The sequence below is a fragment of the Gymnoscopelus microlampas genome (assembly GCF_963454915.1).
Source record: "Gymnoscopelus microlampas genome assembly, chromosome: 2".
Lineage (NCBI taxonomy): Eukaryota > Metazoa > Chordata > Actinopteri > Myctophiformes > Myctophidae > Gymnoscopelus > Gymnoscopelus microlampas.
The window spans coordinates 62,133,395-62,155,408 of record NC_139939.1 but is presented as its reverse complement, the minus strand read 5'-3'; the positions used below and the strand labels follow the sequence as shown (position 1 = coordinate 62,155,408).

General features: G+C 39.1%; 1 protein-coding gene across 1 annotated transcript in view; it reads right to left on the bottom strand.

Moving 5' to 3' along the window:
• Positions 1 to 7,971: 7,971 nt before the first annotated feature.
• LOC311056249 (uncharacterized protein) overlaps positions 7,972 to 22,014 on the bottom strand; it is a 41,215-nt gene continuing 27,172 nt past the window's right edge. Inside the window, exon 6 of the mRNA XM_084072727.1 lies at positions 7,972 to 9,715. Coding sequence (XP_083928853.1) covers positions 8,487 to 9,715 — 1,229 coding nt within the window. The 3' untranslated portion in view covers positions 7,972 to 8,486. The remainder of the gene's footprint in view (positions 9,716 to 22,014) is intronic.

Below are 22,014 nucleotides of genomic sequence, written 5' to 3'. Positions count from 1 at the left end.
AGTTGCGTGCATTAAACTTTAAAGGAAACATGCAGTCTAAATATATAATAAATATCCATTTGCCTAATTCACCACTACTTTTGCGACTGTGTCTCAACGTGTTTTTACTGGTTAAATAAAGGTTAAGTAAAAAATAAAATTTGCGTTTGAAACTTAGTATTTCTCTAAATATTACACTTTCACGACAGCCTAAGTATAAACTGTTATATTAGATGAGTGAAACAGCTGTCTCACCACTACTTTTGCGACTGTGTCTCAACGTGGTTTTACTGGTTAAATTAAAAATAAGATTTGCGTTTGAAACTTAGAATTTCTCTAAATATTACACTTTCACGACAGCCTAAGTATAAACTGTTATATTAGATGAGTGAAACAGCTGTCGATACAGTCAATATAAGTAAAGCATTATATATGATGATAGGGGACATGATTTTGGGACATTTTGTTAATGTGCACAACACCTTTGTTTGCACTTTTTTGTAAAGAATGAAGAATTTAACCAGTAAAACCACGTTGAGACACAGTCGCAAAAGTAGTGGTGAGACAGCTGTTTCACTCATCTAATTTAGTATTTAGTATTTAGTACTTAGTATTTCTCTAAATATTACACTTTCACGACAGCCTAAGTATAAACTGTTATATTAGATGAGTGAAACAGCTGTCTCACCACTACTTTTGCGACTGTGTCTCAACGTGGTTTTACTGGTTAAATTAGATGAGTGAAACAGCTGTCTCACCACTACTTTTGCGACTGTGTCTCAACGTGGTTTTACTGGTTAAATTCTTCATTCTTTACAAAAAAGTGCAAACAAAGGTGTTGTGCACATTAACAAAATGTCCCAAAATCATGTCCCCTATCATCATATATAATGCTTTACTTATATTGACTGTATCGACAGCTGTTTCACTCATCTAATATAACAGTTTATACTTAGGCTGTCGTGAAAGTGTAATATTTAGAGAAATTCTAAGTTTCAAACGCAAATCTTATTTTTAATTTAACCAGTAAAACCACGTTGAGACACAGTCGCAAAAGTAGTGGTGAGACAGCTGTTTCACTCATCTAATATAACAGTTTATACTTAGGCTGTCGTGAAAGTGTAATATTTAGAGAAATACTAAGTTTCAAACGCAAATTTTATTTTTTACTTAACCTTTATTTAACCAGTAAAAACACGTTGAGACACAGTCGCAAAAGTAGTGGTGAATTAGGCAAATGGATATTTATTATATATTTAGACTGCATGTTTCCTTTAAAGTTTAATGCACGCAACTGTTTTCGCCAGATTTCATTTCTGCTGTTTCTCATGAGCGTGCGTCAGTCGGGCTTCAACAACAAAGCCGTCTGCGCATCGACTTCCGCTGCACTGACAGCGCTCGCCCAGTGTGGGCGGAGCTATCCGTCTAGGATGTGACGTAGGGACTAGGGCGCCCCCCGCTCCCCGCCCCCCGCCCCCCGCTACTGAAAAACAAGGGGTAGAAAAAGGGATCGCGTGCCGGTTAGGCAGGCTAGCCGGCTAGCGGATGTAAACACGGTCACGTTATGAAACAAAGATTTCCGGTCTGTTACGTTGAAATTGGTGACCTATTGAATTCTGTGACTGGGTACTACTGCGGCTGCGCGGTTGCCGAAAAAAGCCGATCTACAAGCTCTCAACTTCGGCTGTTTTCGGCACAAGTCACCGTCGTACGGCTAAAATATGAACCGACCTTTGTGAGGACTGAGCATGCGCAGTTTGCGCTAGCTTAGTCATTATTAGCTTTATTTTATCTACGTGGCCATTATTAGGTGTTACATATTTTATTGTTGTATTAAAAGATAGACTATAGAGGATATGCGTGTGACATCATCATCAAACCCGGAAGTTATGCAGGAATGCCTACTGAGTGTCAAAAAAATACTTTCTGGCCTTGACAGCCCATGCATCCAAACAGAAAAGTCAAATCTGATTGCATTAAACAACATTAAACAACATTAAACAATGTTAAACTCATTTTGCATGTTTCTTTGCCACTCGATGTGCCATTCAATTTAAGCATGCGCATATCCTCTATACAACTGTCGATAAAATAAAGAAAGTTTTACAACAAAAACAGAGCTAGCCGGCTAGCTAACTGGCTAGCTGGCTAGCGGATGTAAGCACAGTCACATTTTAAAATAGAGATTTCCGGTGCGTTACGTTGGAATCGGTGACCTATCGAGTTACTAAGTACTGCGGCTGCGCTGTCGCCGAAAATAGCCGATCTACGAGCTCTCAACATCGGCTCTTTTCGGCACGCGTTCACCGTCGTACTGCTAAATTATAAATTTACCTTGGCAAAGACTGAGCATGCGCAATAAAAAATACTTTATTTTGAAGAGCAGGCGGAAGTTCTCGTCAGTGGTGATTTAACAGATTATAAAAGTTTATTAGTTTAAATATTATTCCACTGATAATCTAATCCATAATGATGATTTAACAGATTATAAAAGTTTATTAGTTTAAATATTATTCCACTGTTAATCTAATCTATAATGATGATTTAACAGATTATAAAACAGTAGTTTAAATATTACTGTTAATCTAATCTATAATGTTGATTTAACAATTATAAAATATTGGTTTAAATATTATTCTACTGTTAATCTAATCTATAATGATGATTTAACAATTATAAAATATTAGTTTAAATATTATTCTACTGTTAATCTAATCTATAATGATGATTTAACAATTATAATATATTAGATTAAATATTATTCTACTGTTAACCTAATCCATAATGATGATTTAACAATTATAAAATATTAGTTTAAATATTATTCTACTGATAATCTAATCATAAAATATTGACACACGTTGAGTTTAAATATCATAACATACATAATGATGAACTAGTATGATTTGTAGTTATATTATAGTTATAATATAATATAAATATGTATATATATAATATATAATATAAATATGGGTATATATATATATATATATTCATATTTATATTATATTATATATATATATATATATATATATATATATATATATATATATATATATATATATATATATATATATATATAATATAATATAAATATGAATATATATATAATATAAGGGTTAGGGTTAGCTAACCCTAATATAAATATGTATATATATATATATATATATATAATATATAATATAATATAAATATGAATATATATATATATATATAATATATAATATAGTATAAATATGTATATATATATATATATAATATATAATATAATATAAATATGAAGAGTTCGACATGTTTATGTAATCTGCAATTGTCCGTTGTCACCACAAGATGGCAGCAAAGCCTAGATTTTGCACACATTGTGCGTTGAGCTGTAAAATGAGGATAAATCACAGACAGAAGGACAGACGGACGGACGGTGCAAAACATACTCTCTCGCCAGGCCGAACAATAATGTTATAAAATGTAAGAGTCTGTATTGTGGTGTTGTGAGAGTTTTAATACTACTACTACTAATACTACTAATACTTATATATATATATATATATATATATACTCATATATATAATTATATAATATAATTATATGATGTGTGTGTGTGTGTGTGTGTGTGTGTGTGTGTGTGTGTGTGTGTGTGTGTGTGTGTGTGTGTGTGTGTGTGTGTGTGTGTGTGTGTGTGTGTGTAGATCTGGTATGTCTGCTTTTCAAATATCTTTTTTAATATTTGTATAACTGAAACTGTAAGATAAACATTATCAAGAGTGTTTGACTAAATAATAATAATAATAATAAACAGTGGTTGTTCTGTACCGTGGACCCCATAAAACAAATGATTTGCATTGGTACATTTTCTTTTTCAAAATTCTCCCAATTCAAGATTTTTCCAAAATGTAAACAAAAATAGTCCCATTACAACACGTTCATCAGCCATTTCTAATTAGAATAATTATAAATTAATTAGAATAACTATAAATTAGGGTTTACGTGGTTTTAATTAGAATAACTATAAATGAATTAGAATAACTATAAATTAGGGTTTACGTGGTTTTGCTGGGGACCCTCTGGAACTTCGTCAAGGACCGCTGGGTGTCCCGAGACCACACTTTGAGAACCACTGCATAGACGCCTTAATAGACGACGTCATGACTGGTATGAAACAGTATGCGCGCGCAGGTCGGCAGCAAAAGAACCCCACCTCTCATAAGATGCAATGTAAAAGTGGTCACAGTCTCACGTGTAAAAATGCATCCCATCAAACTTTCAGATGCTGTTTTTCTCCCAGTGTGGAGGAAGAATGCTTAGGATTTTTACTGTGATCTCTCGCTCTTGAAATATATAATCCTTGGTTTCTGTTGTGTGTAAACAATAATAACTATTCAAAGCAGTTGTCCTCAAAACTCCACCTCCAGTGGCTGTCATAAGAACGGAGGGAGCGCTCTATGATCATGGCATCAGAACCTGCTTGTCTCGCGCAGCTGCAGCCCGTCAAGACTAATTTATGCTCCGTCCCGCGAAGGTGTCGCGCGCAGAGAACGGCCGAGAATAGCAGATCTCCAAGCTCACAGCGGTCGCATCCGCGACGCGATTGTGAGCTTGTATGTCAGCTGTTCTCTGTGCGCAATACCGTTGCACGATGAAGTATATATGTGTCGCTAGGACGCACCCCACTAGCCTACACACAGAGGTGGTTGAATGAACTGAAACAAGCTCACCCTAAAACAGCAGGTTTGGGGATCTGTTGGGAATTGATGACATGAAACGGTCACCTGTGCGTCCAGTCTCAATGTTTGTAAACACATAATTGGTCTATAGGAACGCAGGTTCTTTTTTTCATTTTCTGAAAAGTAAAGGTTTCTACCTGACAGAGACAGCATGTATGTGGGCTATGTGACAGAGACAGTATGTATGTGGGCTATGTGACAGAGACAGTATGTATGTGGGCTATGTGACAGAGACTGTATGTATGTGGGCTATGTGACAGAGACAGTATGTATGTGGGCTATGTGACAGAGACAGTATGTATGTGGGCTATGTGACAGAGACAGTATGTATGTGGGCTATGTGACAGAGACTGTATGTATGTGGGCTATGTGACAGAGACTGTATGTATGTGGGCTATGTGACAGAGACAGTATGTATGTGGGCTATGTGACAGAGACAGTATGTATGTGGGCTATGTGACAGAGACAGTATGTATGTGGGCTATGTGACAGAGACTGTATGTATGTGGGCTATGTGACAGAGACTGTATGTATGTGGGCTATGTGACAGAGACAGTATGTATGTGGGCTATGTGACAGAGACAGTATGTATGTGGGCTATGTGACAGAGACTGTATGTATGTGGGCTATGTGACAGAGACTGTATGTATGTGGGCTATGTGACAGAGACAGTATGTATGTGGGCTATGTGACAGAGACAGCATGTATGTGGGCTATGTGACAGAGACAGCATGTATGTGGGCTATGTGACAGAGACAGTATGTATGTGGGCTATGTGACAGAGACTGTACGTATGTGGGCTATGTGACAGAGACAGTATGTATGTGGGCTATGTGACAGAGACAGCATGTATGTGGGCTATGTGACAGAGACAGTATGTATGTGGGCTAAGTGACAGAGACAGTATGTATGTGGGCTATGTGACAGAGACTGTATGTATGTGGGCTATGTGACAGAGACAGTATGTATGTGGGCTATGTGACAGAGACTGTATGTATGTGGGCTATGTGACAGAGACAGTATGTATGTGGGCTATATGACAGAGACTGTATGTATGTGGGCTATGTGACAGAGACTGTATGTGGGCTATGTGACAGAGACAGTATGTATGTGGGCTATATGACAGAGACTGTACGTATGTGGGCTATGTGACAGAGAGACTGTATGTATGTGGGCTATGTGACAGAGACTGTATGTATGTGGGCTATGTGACAGAGACAGTACGTATGTGGGCTATGTTACAGAGACAGTACGTATGTGGGCTATGTGACAGAGACAGTATGTATGTGGGCTATGTGACAGAGACAGCATGTATGTGGGCTATGTGACAGAGACAGTATGTATGTAGGCTATGTGACAGAGACTGTATGTATGTGGGCTATGTGACAGAGACAGTACGTATGTGGGCTATGTGACAGAGACAGTATGTATGTGGGCTATGTGACAGAGACAGTATGTGTGTGGGCTATGTGACAGAGACTGTATGTATGTGGGCTATGTGACAGAGACAGCATGTATGTGGGCTATGTGACAGAGACAGCATGTATGTGGGCTATGTGACAGAGACAGCATGTATGTGGGCTATGTGACAGAGACAGTATGTATGTGGGCTATGTGACAGAGACAGTATGTATGTGGGCTATGTGACAGAGACTGTATGTATGTGGGCTATGTGACAGAGACTGTATGTATGTGGGCTATGTGACAGAGACAGTATGTATGTGGGCTATGTGACAGAGACAGTATGTATGTGGGCTATGTGACAGAGACTGTATGTATGTGGGCTATGTGACAGAGACAGTATGTATGTGGGCTATGTGACAGAGACTGTATGTATGTGGGCTATGTGACAGACTGTATGTATGTGGGCTATGTGACAGAGACTGTATGTATGTGGGCTATGTGACAGGGACAGTATGTATGTGGGCTATGTGACAGAGACTGTATGTATGTGGGCTATGTGACAGAGACAGTATGTATGTGGGCTATGTGACAGAGACAGTATGTATGTGGGCTATGTGACAGAGACAGACTTTACTCTTCACTTCTAAACAATGTGCAGATTGATAAATGCAATAGACCACCGAAGTCTGACGTAATTTACGCATCCTTGGTTTGTCTACCTGGTTCACAGTTTTCCACCCCCATTCTGAATCCCATAGACGTATTTAATATCGCGTCAAATAAGAACTGTGTTCCAAAAATAAACAAATGACCCTGCGGTGGTTTGACTCTTATGGATATGAAGCATCAACTGACGGTGAGAAAACCATAATGTTACTTCCGCCTAATTAGTTACATTTTCGCCATAAACTATACAGAACCTCCTCCCTGATAATATCACAGAGACAGTTTGTTTATTTTTGGAACACAATTCTTATATGAGACGATTCTAAGATGACCCAATGTTATTCTCCATAGAGACATTACTTTATGAACCAGAGGATGAACGAGTGACGTCAGGACTTCGTGGTCTATAGAGCACCGAAGTGTGACATCACTGCCACTAGAGGGCGCTGTCCCCCTGGGTCAATGAGTTATCTTTTGTATTGGAATTCCCAGTCAGCCCGGTGATTTTACTCATAATATATATATATATATATATATATATATATATATATATATATATATATATATATATATATATATATATATTTTACTCATATGGATATATATATATAGATATGATATATGAACTGAAAAAATACTAATTCATCCAAAGTCTTCAAACACAGATGTAATCAAACGTAACTCAATATCATAAACCACACAGAGTCACATGACCTGACTGAATCACCGGGGTAGTTTATTTATTATTGGAACTTAAATGACGCCGTCTAAGATTTACCTCTATGGGGATTCAATACAAAACATAAGGCTGTAGGAGTGACTCTATGATTCAATACAAAACATAAGGCTGTAGGAGTGACTCTATGATTCAACACAAAACATAAAGCTGTAGGAGTGACTCTATGATTCAATACAAAACATAAAGCTGTAGGAGTGACTATGATTCAATACAAAACATAAGGCTGTAGGAGTGACTCTTTGATTCAACACAAAACATAAGGCTGTAGAAGTGACTCTGGGGATTCAATACAAAACATAAGGCTGTAGGAGTGACTCTATGATTCAATACAAAACATAAGGCTGTAGGAGTGACTCTAAGATTCAATACAAAACATAAGGCTGTAAGAGTGACTCTATGATTCAATACAAAACATAAGGCTGTAGGAGTGACTCTTTGATTCAATACAAAACATAAGGCTGTAGGAGTGACTCTATGATTCAATACAAAACATAAGGCTGTAGGGGTGACTCTATGATTCAATACAAAACATAAGGCTGTAGAAGTGACTCTATGATTCAATACAAAACATAAGGCTGTAGAAGTGACTCTATGATTCAATACAAAACATAAGGCTGTAGGAGTGACGTCAGGACTGTATTTTCTTCTAAAGAATTTTTATTCTAAAATCTAAACCCATGTTTAGGAAATTACACACAGTTTACCAGTGACTAGAGACATATACTCTTTATCCACTTAAACCCCAGCATCCGTATTCTGGGAAAACATTCATAGAAAATAGCCAATCGATAAGCTATTTTCAGTGTTGATATTTAATGTAGAGCCAAAACAGAAAATACACTAGTAGAGAGCCCTGAGGAACTCCAGTCGACCATATAGGGATTAAGTGGTCAAACAATTACATTATTAATTAATGGCTGCGATCGTTGATTGTCGATGGTAGACAATCAGAACAACGCTGTGTTCGACCAATATCGTTAATCTCCAGCATGAATCTCCATGTGTTTCTTCAAGACTTTCTGCAGACAGAAACCTTTTCCACAAACGGTACAACTAAAGGGTTTGTCTCCTGTGTGACTCTTCATGTGTCTCGTCAGTTCTCCCTTTTCAGCAAAGCTTTTACCACAAACTGTGCAGGGAAAGGCTTTCTCGCCTGTGTGTATGATCATGTGTCTCTTTAGGTGTCCACCATGATTAAATTTTTTGCCACACTCTGTACAACTGAAGCGTGTCTCACCCGTATGTTTTCTCATGTGCATATTCAGATGTCCCTTTTGGTTGTAACTGTTGCCACAAACATTACAACTAAATGGTTTCTGACCTGTGTGAATTCTCATGTGTTTTGTCAAAGCTCCCTTTTCACCCCAGCATTTACCACAAACTGTACACCTAAAGGGTTTATCCCGGGTATGAGTCCTCCTTATGTGTCTCTTCAGGTCGTGTTTTGCACCAAATCTTTTGCTACAAGCCGTGCAAGCAAAGGGTTTCTCCCGCGCGTGAGTGCTCACGTGTTGCTTCAGATTTCCACTTTGATTAAACCCTTTGCCGCAAACTGCACAGACGAAGGGTTTCTCTCCTGTATGTGTTAGCTTGTGTATCTTCAGACTTCCACTATGATGAAAGCTTTTGCTGCAAACTGCACACCTAAAGGGATTTTCTCCTTTACGAGCCCTGATGCTGACAGATGGAGTTTGTTTAGACAATTTCAGGTCCTGGGACGGCTTGTTGCGTAACGACGACCTCCGTCCTTCCACATGTTGTGTCTTTTTGTGTGGTTTCAGTTTGTTTAAAGCCGACTGATCCTCCCTGGTCTCCTTCCACTCATCACTGTCTTCAGTGTCAGATTCAGAACAGTGTGAGGAGAGGAGCTGCTCATCACAGTCCTCTACATCAGCTTGTAGCTTCATGTGTTCAGTGGAGGAGCTACAGGCTACAGGCTCAGTCTCTCTGCTTTCACTTTTCACTGCTAGTGATGTCATGTTTGATCCATCCTCCTCCTGGTCCTCCTGTTCCTCTTTAATGTGAGGAGCTGCTGGTTCCTCCTGTTCCTCTTTAATGTGAGGAGCTGCTGGTTCCTCCTGGTTCCTCTGCTCTCCAGGAGAATCCTCCTCTTTACACACAACCACATGCAGAGGTCCTGGTTCCCCCTGGACCAGACTGGAGCTGCTCTTCTCCTCCTCTTTACACACAGGGAGGTGCAGGGAGTCTAGGAGGAGAAAGACAACAGGATATAAACCAGGGTTCTCAGTGACTTTCATCACTTCAGGACAGTTTTATATAATAATAATTATTATTATTATTATTATTATTATTTCAGGCTTGTACAGTTTATTTTGACACAAAGGCCACATGCCGGGGCAGCAAGGCCATCAAATGAAACTATTTTACTTTTTAATAGACGTTGTAGCACCGTTGTTAGTTCCCTAGTCTAATACATACAGTTTAAGACATTCTTAAACAGTTAAGTTAAAAAATTATGCCTAGTGTTGAGCTAGGGCATTCTACAGCCTAGTGTTGAGCTGGAGCAGTCTACAGCCTAGTGTTGAGCTGGAGCAGGCTACAGCCTAGTGTTGAGCTAGGGCATTCTACAGCCTAGTGTTGAGCTAGGGAAGCCTACAGCCTAGTGTTGAGCTAGGGCAGTCTACAGCCTAGTGTTGAGCTAGGGCAGTCTACAGCCTAGTGTTGAGCTAGGGCATTCTACAGCCTAGTGTTGAGCTAAGGCAGTCTACAGCCTAGTGTTGAGCTAGGGCATTCTACAGCCTAGTGTTGAGCTAGGGCATTCTACAGCCTAGTGTTGAGCTAGGGCAGTCTACAGCCTAGTGTTGAGCTAGGGCAGTCTACAGCCTAGTGTTGAGCTAGGGCAGTCTACAGCCTAGTGTTGAGCTAGGGCATTCTACAGCCTAGTGTTCAGCTAAGGCAGTCTACAGCCTAGTGTTGAGCTAGGGCAGCCTACAGCCTAGTGTTGAGCTAGGGCAGTCTACAGCCTAGTGTTGAGCTAGGGCAGGCTACAGCCTAGTGTTGAGCTAGGGCAGGCTACAGCCTAGTGTTGAGCTAGGGCAGTCTACAGCCTAGTGTTGAGCTAGGGCAGCCTACAGCCTAGTGTTGAGCTAGGGCATTCTACAGCCTAGTGTTGAGCTAGGGCAGCCTACAGCCTAGTGTTGAGCTAGGGCAGTCTACAGCCTAGTGTTGAGCTAGGGCAGTCTACAGCCTAGTGTTGAGCTAGGGCATTCTACAGCCTAGTGTTCAGCTAAGGCAGTCTACAGCCTAGTGTTGAGCTAGGGCAGCCTACAGCCTAGTGTTGAGCTAGGGCAGTCTACAGCCTAGTGTTGAGCTAGGGCAGTCTACAGCCTAGTGTTGAGCTAGGGCATTCTACAGCCTAGTGTTGAGCTAGGGCAGTCTACAGCCTAGTGTTGAGCTAGGGCAGTCTACAGCCTAGTGTTGAGCTAGGGCAGTCTACAGCCTAGTGTTGAGCTAGGGCATTCTACAGCCTAGTGTTGAGCTAGGGCAGTCTACAGCCTAGTGTTGACCACACTCTATCATCGCATCATGTTAACCTATATACATACATGTATACATACTATATACACATATATATATATATATATATATATATATATATATATATATATATATATATATATATATATATATATATATATATAAACAACTGATGATTTTATAACCGTTTTTATTTTGTTTTCATTTTCCACTTCCCATCATGCTCTGTGGTCATATATATATATATATATATATATATATATATATATATATATATGCTCTGTGGTCACGTTTGATCTTATTGACATGCTTTCGTGTGGTTTTAATTAAACTGTGAAGTTGACTGTCACTGTCCGTGGAAAATGCTCTACAAAACAAATGTTATTTATATAGTTTATAATAATGAATTTTATTGGTGTAGATATGTACATACATAATTAACAGCTCAAAGTTGTACAATACAGCAGTTTAAACATCAGCAAAGTGTACGATACAAAGCAAACAGGGAGCAGTAAATTAAAAACTAAAACATAACCATTAATTACAACATGTTGACAATTTAAGAAGCAAACTAAAATCTAGAACAAATGTTATTTAAACGTCTTCTTAAAGATGTTTACAGAGTGGTTTCTTGAGGTAATGTAATCCTCAGATTAGAGTAGATGTAATGTAATTAGAGTAGATGTAATGTAATCCTCAGATTAGAGTAGATGTAATGTAATTAGAGTAGATGTAATTGTGATCACGATGCTGTCTTCCCACAATGAAATGGTCTGATTATTGATATTTAAAATGTGTGGCACATGGTGAGCTTGAAGATCAGTTATTTTGAGCCCATGTCAGTCAGATGGATGTGAGGTCCAAACCTCTAGTAGAGTTAAATCAGCACTGAGGATTTAACAGTGTAGCTTATAGACGTTCCAGAATAAAGTTTCATTCAGTGATTCTCAACATTTTCAATGTCAAGGACCCCCCAGCCAGTTTGACACCTTTTTAATCCCCAGGACCTCAATCTACACTTTAAAATACTCAATTTACAGACCTGTAAGGGTCCATTTGATCTTCATTAATAATGAATTAAACTACTATAAAACAACAGTAACAACAACACATTCTACCAGCCTCCAGTGGTGGAAATAGCAGATCTACAAGCTCACAATGCCTTGAGCTTGTAGATTTGCTATTTTCACATGGTTACTGTATGTTTTATAATAATAATCAAAATCTACAAAGTAACTAGTAACTAAAGTTTTCAAATAATTGCAGAGGAGTAAAAGTACAATATTTGCCTCTGAGATGTAGTGGAGTTACCGGAGTATAAGTAAAAGTATTAGAAATTGGAAATACTCAAGAGCCAAGTGCTAATACCTCAAAATTGTACTTAAAAACAGTTCTTGAGTACATGTACTTAAAGACGTATGCCAAAATCCATTTGAAAAAAATGCTTCTCACTGTTCTCAGGTCAAATATTGATATGCGATTAAAATGTGATTAATTCATTACAAAGCCTCTAATTAATTAGATTATTTGTTTTAATCGAGTCCCAGCCCTAATATATATATATATATATATATATATATATATATATATATATATATATATATATATATATAAATAAACCTGACTTCATATTTACATTATTTTCATTTTCCAAATCAATTTCAGTTTTGACTTTGGTGTGAATGACAGATGAATCTACATTAAACCTTTATCTTTTATTTGGCTGGTCTGGTAAAGCGTGAAGCCACCGTTATTCATGCTGCTCACATTGCTATCATTCTGCAGGTGTTTCTCCTGTATGAATCATCATATGTTTCTTTAGAACCTGCTTTACACTAAAATGTTTGCCGCAAACTGTGCAACTAAAGGGCTTTTCCCCTGTGTGTGACAGCATGTGCATCTTCAGGCTTCCGCTTTGATTAAAGCTTTTGCCACACACTGTGCAGCTAAAGGGTCTTTCCCCAGTATGAGTCCTCATGTGTCTCTTCAAATTCTCATTCCGGTTAAATCTTTTGCTGCAAACTTTACAACTGAAAGGCATTTCTCCTGTATGTATTCTCATGTGCATCTTCAGACTTTCACTTCGGTTAAAACATTTACCACAAACTGCACAACTGAAAGGGTTCTCCCCCGTGTGAATCCTCATGTGTTTTGTAAGATGTCCCTTTTCACCCCAGGCCTTCCCACAAACTGTACAGATGAAGGGTTTTTCTCCCGTATGTATTCTCATGTGCAACTTCAGACTTCCAATCTGATTAAATCGTTTCGCACAAACTGTACAACTATAGGGGTTTTCCCCCGTATGGATCATAATGTGTCTCTTCAGACTCTCATTCAGATTAAATCTTTTGCTACAAAACGCACAGCTGAACGGCTTCTCTCCCGTGTGGATGATCATGTGTCTCTTCAGATTTCCCGTTTGATTAAAACTTTTGCCACAAACCGTGCAACTAAATGGCTCCTCCTCCCCCGCGTGACTGGCTGACCCAGACTCCTCCCACTCATCACTGTCTTCAGTGTCAGATTCAGAACAGTGTGAGGAGAGGAGCTGCTCATCACAGTCCTCTACATCAGCTTGTAGCTTCATGTGTTCAGTGGAGGTGCTACAGGCTACAGGCTCTGTCTCTCTGCTTTCACTTTTCACTGCTAGTGATGTCATGTTTGATCCATCCTCCTCCTGTTCCTCTTTAATGTGAGGAGCTGCTGGTTCCTCCTGGTTCCTCTGCTCTCCAGGAGAATCCTCCTCCTTACAGTCAGGGAGGTGCAGGGAGTCTAGGAGGAGAAAAAACAACATCATAGTGTGTTTCAAGATTTAGACTTTTTAATGAACATATTTAATAAAAGTATCATCTTTAAAACAATAACTGAGATTCACTGAATGTGGCAATAAAAATTATAATAATAATTATTATTAATGACTCAATTATCCAAACCTGTTCATTACATTAAATACATTACATTAAAAGGGACAGTCTCCTCAATACCCTCATACCTGACCAATACTGGGATCTACTGGGATCTACTGGAATCTACTGAAATCTACTGAACTCTACTGGAATCTACTGGAATCTACTGGGTGAATCACTGGTTTCTTTAAAAGAAATCTATCAGGAGACCATAAGGGGAGGTAGATGTATAAAACATCTATCAGGAGACTATAAGGGGAGGTAGATGTATAAAACATCTATCAGGAGACTATAAGGGGAGGTAGATGTATAAAACATCTATCAGGAGACCATAAGGGGAGGTAGATGTATAAAACATCTATCAGGAGACCATAAGGGGAGGTAGATGTATAAAACATCTATCAGGAGACCATAAGGGGAGGTTAATTCAGGACAGGAGGACAGGAGGCTGTTCTTTGCACCGGCTTCGAATGCTATCAATGCATTGAATGGGAGATTATCACGTTTTATCAGACCATTGAATGGGCGAAGTAGGCGAGCTACCGTCTACCCCGCGATTTGTCAGACCATTCATTGGGCGTAATCAGGAGCTACTGACCTACCGACGGAGGCGGAGCAGTCCCCACAACAATATTTACGATTCTGTCCATATCGGTACATAACTCGAACGGCGCTGAGTAGGCACAGGCGAGGGTCGCACCGCTCCGGACGGCAACTCAGTCGCCTTAGCTCCTTCGGTGGCCCGTCGCGGGGCTCCACCTCGCCTGAGACTGCGCGCCTCCGTCATGGTCCGAAACCGAAACAACCAAAACCAAAACCGAAACTAAAGTATTTAAGTCATCTCCGTCGGTAGGTCAGTAGCTCCTGATTACGCCCACTGAATGGTCTGATAAATCGCGGGGTAGACGGTAGGTCGCCTACTTCGCCCATTCAATGGTCTGATAGAACGTGATAATCTCCCATTCTATGCATTGATAGCATCCGAATCAGGTGGTTCTTTGTTCATATAGTGTTTAGTGTTTTGTATTTGTTGATGACATGTATTACTGTGTAAAAGATGTATGCTATGTTGATGAATTGAATACATAGGACCACAATGGAAACAAGTCCCCAGCACTATTTTGTGCCTTAATGTGTGAGTGTACCTCGTACTGCTTACATGACTAATATAGTATTCAATCAAAAACATGTAATTACCCTGTTCATTAATTATTTCTTCTTCTTCTCCTTCTTCTTATGTAATTACCCTGTTCATTAATTATTTCTTCTTCTTCTCCTTCTTCTTATGTAATTACCCTGTTCATTACATTATTTCTTCTTCTCCTTCTTCTTATGTAATTACCCTGTTCATTACATTATTTCTTCTTCTCCTTCTTCTTATGTAATTACCCTGTTCATTACATTATTTCTTCTTCTCCTTCTTCTTATGTAATTACCCTGTTCATTACATTATTTCTTCTTCTCCTTCTTCTTATGTAATTACCCTGTTCATTACATTATTTCTTCTTCTCCTTCTTATGTAATTACCCTGTTCATTAATTATTTCTTCTTCTTCTCCTTCTTCTTATGTAATTACCCTGTTCATTAATTATTTCTTCTTCTTCTCCTTCTTCTTATGTAATTACCCTGTTCATTACATTATTTCTTCTTCTTCTCCTTCTTCTTATGTAATTACCCTGTTCATTACATTATTTCTTCTTCTTCTCCTTCTCCTTATGTAATTACCCTGTTCATTACATTATTTCTTCTTCTTCTCCTTCTTCTTATGTAATTACCCTGTTCATTACATTATTTCTTCTTCTTCTTCTTCTTATGTAATTACCCTGTTCATTACATTATTTCTTCTTCTCCTTCTTCTTATGTAATTACCCTGTTCATTACATTATTTCTTCTTCTCCTTCTTCTTATGTAATTACCCTGTTCATTACATTATTTCTTCTTCTCCTTCTTCTTATGTAATTACCCTGTTCATTACATTATTTCTTCTTCTCCTTCTTCTTATGTAATTACCCTGTTCATTAATTATTTCTTCTTCTTCTCCTTCTTCTTATGTAATTACCCTGTTCATTAATTATTTCTTCTTCTTCTCCTTCTTCTTATGTAATTACCCTGTTCATTAATTATTTCTTCTTCTTCTCCTTCTTCTTATGTAATTACCCTGTTCATTACATTATTTCTTCTTCTCCTTCTTCTTATGTAATTACCCTGTTCATTACATTATTTCTTCTCCTCCTTCTTCTTATGTAATTACCCTGTTCATTACATTATTTCTTCTTCTTCTCCTTCTTCTTATGTAATTACCCTGTTCATTACATTATTTCTTCTTCTCCTTCTTCTTATGTAATTACCCTGTTCATTACATTATTTCTTCTTCTCCTTCTTCTTATGTAATTACCCTGTTCATTACATTATTTCTTCTTCTCCTTCTTCTTGCTTCTTTATGGAAAATTACATCTCAGTTGAATTTGTGATTGACAGCTGTCAGAGATGCTGAACCATATTCTTAAGAAAGGATGCTTTAAACAAACCATTTATCCTGCTTTATGTTTAATACATACATCTACCTCTCCTAGTGTTTAATACATACATCTACCTTTCCTAGTGTTTAATACATACATCTACCTCTCCTAGTGTTTAATACATACATCTACCTCTCCTAGTGTGTACATTATGTTTAATACATACATCTACCTCTCCTAGTGTTTAATACATACATCTACCTTTCCTAGTGTTTAATACATACATCTACCTCTCCTAGTGTGTACATTATGTTTTATACATACATCTACCTCTCCTAGTGTGTACTAAGGCTGCAACAACTAATCGATTAATCGATTATTAATCGATTATCAAATTAGTTGCCAACTATTTTGATAATCGATTAATCGATAATCGATTAATCGATAATGGAATATCATTAATATAATAATTCATTCAATGTAAAATTGGCTATTTTATCCAAAATGTAAAAATAAATAAATGAGAAAATGTAAAGTAAAGTATACATGATTAGAATATGCTTAAACATTCGACAATTAAGGTCTAATATTACAAAACTACAAATTGATACAAAACCTATATATCCAGTCGTTTTGGGGCAGAAACAAAAAGTTGAAGGATAACATTAAGTCTGATAATGATGTACCATGCATGTTCACATCAAGTATACTTTACATTACCTTAGACCGTTAAGTGCCCACCTATCCTGTATCCCATTTTTTTTAATGAAACATTTGCATTTGTATAGTACTGTACTGTTACCTGTACTGTTACCCTTTAGCCTAAAATATGTTTTTTTTAATCAAATCAAGCAGTCAGAAGAGGAGAAAAGCTACCATAAGGTGGCTTTTATTTATTTTGATATGTATTTATATATTTTATAGGTAGTAGCCTAATCAGCAGCTGAGCAAAATTGTATAACATGTACTTTTAAATTAATTATTCATCTGTATTGTCTTTATTGTTAGATAGAACATGCCTAAAACAACCTAAAATCAAAATGATAAGGTAATTGCTTAATAAGTGCGATAATCCGATTAATCGATTAATCGTTAAGATAATCGACCGATTCATCGATTATGAAATTAATCGTTAGTTGCAGCCTTAGTGTGTACATTATGTTTAATACATACATCTACCTCTCCTAGTGTTTAATACATACATCTACCTTTCCTAGTGTTTAATACATACATCTACCTCTCCTAGTGTGTACATTATGTTTTATACATACATCTACCTCTCCTAGTGTGTACATTATGTTTAATACATACATCTACCTCTCCTAGTGTGTATTTATCTTCTGAAGGGACTCTGGTCTACTTGCCTCACCTAGTGTGGTCTTGAGTATAACTTTTCTTATTTTACAGGTAGCTAGTAGTTTGTTAAAGTATCAGGCTTTAATCACTAGCCTATTGTTTGGTAATAGCTGGACACTTTGTCTTTGTGGAGTACCTATTGAAATTGAGTTTCACCCCAAACAATTGCTTTGTTAATTGTGGGGGGCAGGCCTCCACTCCTGGCAGACTTAGCAATCAGTTGAAGTGGTCTTATATCACCAGCTCTGAAAGTGTCAGCTTTCAAGCGGCCAGCAAACAAAGGCCAGGCGAACAAAGGCAACAGGCGACTTTGTCAAAGCCCGACTTAGTCAATGAACAACCTTCGACATTGAGGTGCTTCTTCATTGTATAGTGATATATATATAGTAGTGTATAGTGTGTATGTGTTTAATTGATCTACAATGTGTTTTCTTCCTATTCCTGTCCTCTCCTCTTCCTGGTGGTCACACAAACGCTGGAAGGCAAAGCTGCTTTCATCTCAGGCTACGCAGCTCTCCCTCAACGTCCTTGCTCTAACTGAGACTTGGATCAAACCAGAAAACACTGCTACGCCCGCGGCTCTGTCAGATGTGTACTCTTTCTCTCACACTCCCAGAGCCGTGCGGAAAGGTGGTGGTGCTGGTCTGCTAATTTCCAGAAAATGGAAATACTCTCCTGTTTCACTGTCACAATTCTCTCCTTCCTCCTTTGAATTTCATGTGGTCACTGTTTCTCATCCAGTCAAGCTCACCATTGCAGTTGTTTATCGCCCACCGGGCCCTGCTGGTGGCTTCCTGGAGGAGCTGGACCATCTAGTCTCTCATTTCCCTGTCGATGGCTCTGGATTCATCCTTCTGGGTGACTTCAACCTCCCGACTGAGAAGCAGCTAGACCCACTCCTTTCGTTCCTCGCCGCCTTCAACCTAGTTCTTTCCCCATATCCTCCTACCCACGAGGCTGGCAACCAACTGGACCTGATCTTCACCAGATGCTGCTCTACTGCTAACCTGTCCGTCACTCCTCTTTCCAGTGAAAAGGGTAAGAAATTATCTGATCACTACTTCATGTCCTACTCTCTCTCTCTCTCTCCTCTCCCCCCTCACAGCCCCTCCCTACCCACATGGTTTCGTCACGTCGCAATCTTCGCTCACTTTCCCCCACTGATCTTTCCTCTTCTGTTGTATCTGCTCTCCCTGCCCCTGAATCCTTCGCTCTTCTATCCCCTAAGGCCTAACAAAATAATATGTTGGTTTCCGGTTGGCGACCGACCCTATTAAATACGTGAGACCCAGATGATTTTATTGGCATTTGGAGTGAAAATTAAAAAAATAATAAAATTAAGTCAAAATCCGACCGAGTCGATCAAAAACGTCTTACAAAAAATATATTTGGTGCGACCACATTCGCGAAGTTTAATCAAAGTTTTCTTTCGTCTAAAATATCATGTGCGCAAATGTTTTGTTTTACTATTCATGCATCATTGCGTCATCGCGAGGAGACGGCGGCGCACAACAACAACAGCAGCACATGCATGTCCTCCTCCAGCCATGGACCTGTGTACAGTGTCTGTCGTCTGCCCGTGCAAACCACCTCCTAAAATAATTCGATTGACTACTAAAACGTTTGCAGACATAATTAAGGAGGTGAAACAGTGCCGATGTCAGTTTTCATCTGCAGCAGGGAGACACGACCGAGCGGATAGATGGACCCACATCTCAGTCGACATACTCTCTACGCCCACCGAGCCTCTAGCCTCTCAGGCTGGGTCTGTTTTGGCCATGTTCGACTTTAAATATTTAGCCCTGAGATGCGAGGAGGAAGCCTCGGAATCGGAGCCTTCGTTGTCTCATGCATCTGCCCCTCAGTCAGCATTTGACCGATTGTTTGCAGCCCAACATAACGTGCACTTGCCCACCGCCAAACAAGCTCAGAACGAAAAGGAGGAGTTGTTTAACGACGTACTAAACTTACTACGAGAGAGACAAGTCGGCTTTTCGGTCCCAGAGACGACGACCTGCGGATCCCATCTACTGAATGTAAGTTCAGCTGACGTTACTGTGTAGTGTGAGAAAGCTAGCAAACGTTACCTATGGTTTTTTTGTGTCACTAACATCACCAGCACTCTGCGCATGGGGTAAATAATATTCCCCGTTTAGACAAAGCCTTCTAGTATAGTCTCACAAATAGGCAGTGGTGGAAAGTAACTATTCTACTGCCTAGAAACATATGAAATCAGACAATTTGAAACCACTATCAAAATCGTCTAGGACTACATTTGCAAGTGCTCTATAGTCCACTAAATAGAATGGGGCCATGACACAAAGGCTACAGACCACTTTTGTTTACACATGCATGTATCAATGGTGGCCAATAAAGACCTATTTACCTATTTCATAATACATCAAATTCATAGTGCTTTTCAAGGTTTTGAACAATTCAAAAAAGTAAAATAAACAACTTTGACCTGTCAGTCATCAATGGGTATTTACACAGTCAGGTGTAATTAAGAGTCAATATAAGCCCACCCATTTGAATGGGGACTTAAAATACACCCATGTTACCCATTAACAAATCAAGATGGCTGCTGTGGAATACTGTAGGTCTAAATAGGCTCTATGCACAGCAGGCATATTGGGAATGAATTGGGCCCCTTCCTTACTTCCTTCACAGGTGTTACCAATAATACTAATTAAGGCTCTGTTCCATTTAGTGTGGCATAGTGGTTGTCTTATTTTCAATGACCCCCATAACTCTGAGAGTGTACAAATGGAACCAAATGGAAGGGTCCATTTGGTTCCATTTGCACACTCTCAGAGTTACGCACCCACCATAAGGGGCCATTTGGGAACCAAAATGGAGTGTTTCTAATGAGCCAACATGCACAATATCAGAACCCTGACCAGAATGGAACAGAGCCTTCATTAGTATCATTGGTAACACCTGTGAAGGAAGTAAGAAGAGGCCCAAATTCTTTCCAATATGGCTGCTGTGCATAGAGCCTATTGGCCACCATTGAGACAGACAAAATAAAATTGGTCTGTAGTCTTTGTGTTTTACAATTCAGTTGTCTGGGGAACAGTGTCATATATTTTAATAGCTACATTCTCTCAAATATTGCATTGTTGAACATTGAACAAGGGGGGAAAAGGTTTGATTTGAAATGTTTGTCATTTAAAAAGGTCTGTGAACTTTTCATGGACTGTTCATAAATGCTCAGTCAACAGATAAACAGGATATTGTTTTAAGTCAATATTGAATACCTGATTTATTTATTTTTATTTTTCAGGTTCTCACAAATGCCCTATGGTACATTACAAATCAGCAGATAGTGATCCATGATGCATCCGTCCATGACCCTGAGGTGACTCCTGTTCCATCATGCTGGAGCTTCCAAGGCTACAACGAAGTCAAGAGAAAGAGAATCAAGGAGCAACCGACAACCTGGAGAGACACTGACTCTCAAGCCCTGCTGTGTCTGTGTGATCACCCATACATGGCATCATCCGTTGCTTGGAGAGCACTGAAGGAGGATATCCTCAATCTTGCCACCTGCCTTCATAACTATGTGAGATATCTGAAGAGGAAGAGAGAAGCTGCACTTGCAAATCACAGCTCAAGCCAACCTGTCAGAGTTATATCTGAGAACATTTCTACGACACACCACAAGAGGAGGAACCCCCTGGGTGTGACTCCGATGTACCGGTTGCTTGACGATGTAATGCGTAATACAGAAAGTCTAATGCTTGTCTTCCTGGATGAGAAGACACACGTGGCAAAACCATTTAAAAGTGGCACAGATTTGACTTCATCAACAAGATCCAGTTGTCTGTGCCAGTGGATGTGATGAAATACCAGCCTGGAGGTGGCCACTTTGGGATCACCTTCCTGTGGAAAGTGGACCACACTAGGACAGAGGACCAGCAGCTTAGCCAGACGACTCAAGTTGTCACTTCACTGCAGCCAATGCTCCCACGGTACCACACCAGGGGCATGAAAACGCAATTCAAGAGAAGCTTAAACAATGTGGCTAAAGTGACACCATCCATAGTTGAGGCTATCTATAAAGACATCTCTCGAAATCTTCTGATGAACCAGCGCATCCAAGTGGCTATGCAGCGAGAGCCTGGCATCATCGTCGACCTGCGCACCCTTAACAGTGGGCGACCTGGTGACAACTTTGAGGAATTCTTCTCAAAGATGGAAGAAGCAGTGAATGAAGTCACTGCAACAGATGAAAGGAGACATGGTGTGGCTCACCTGGCACAGTGGCTGTCACTAGAAGATCT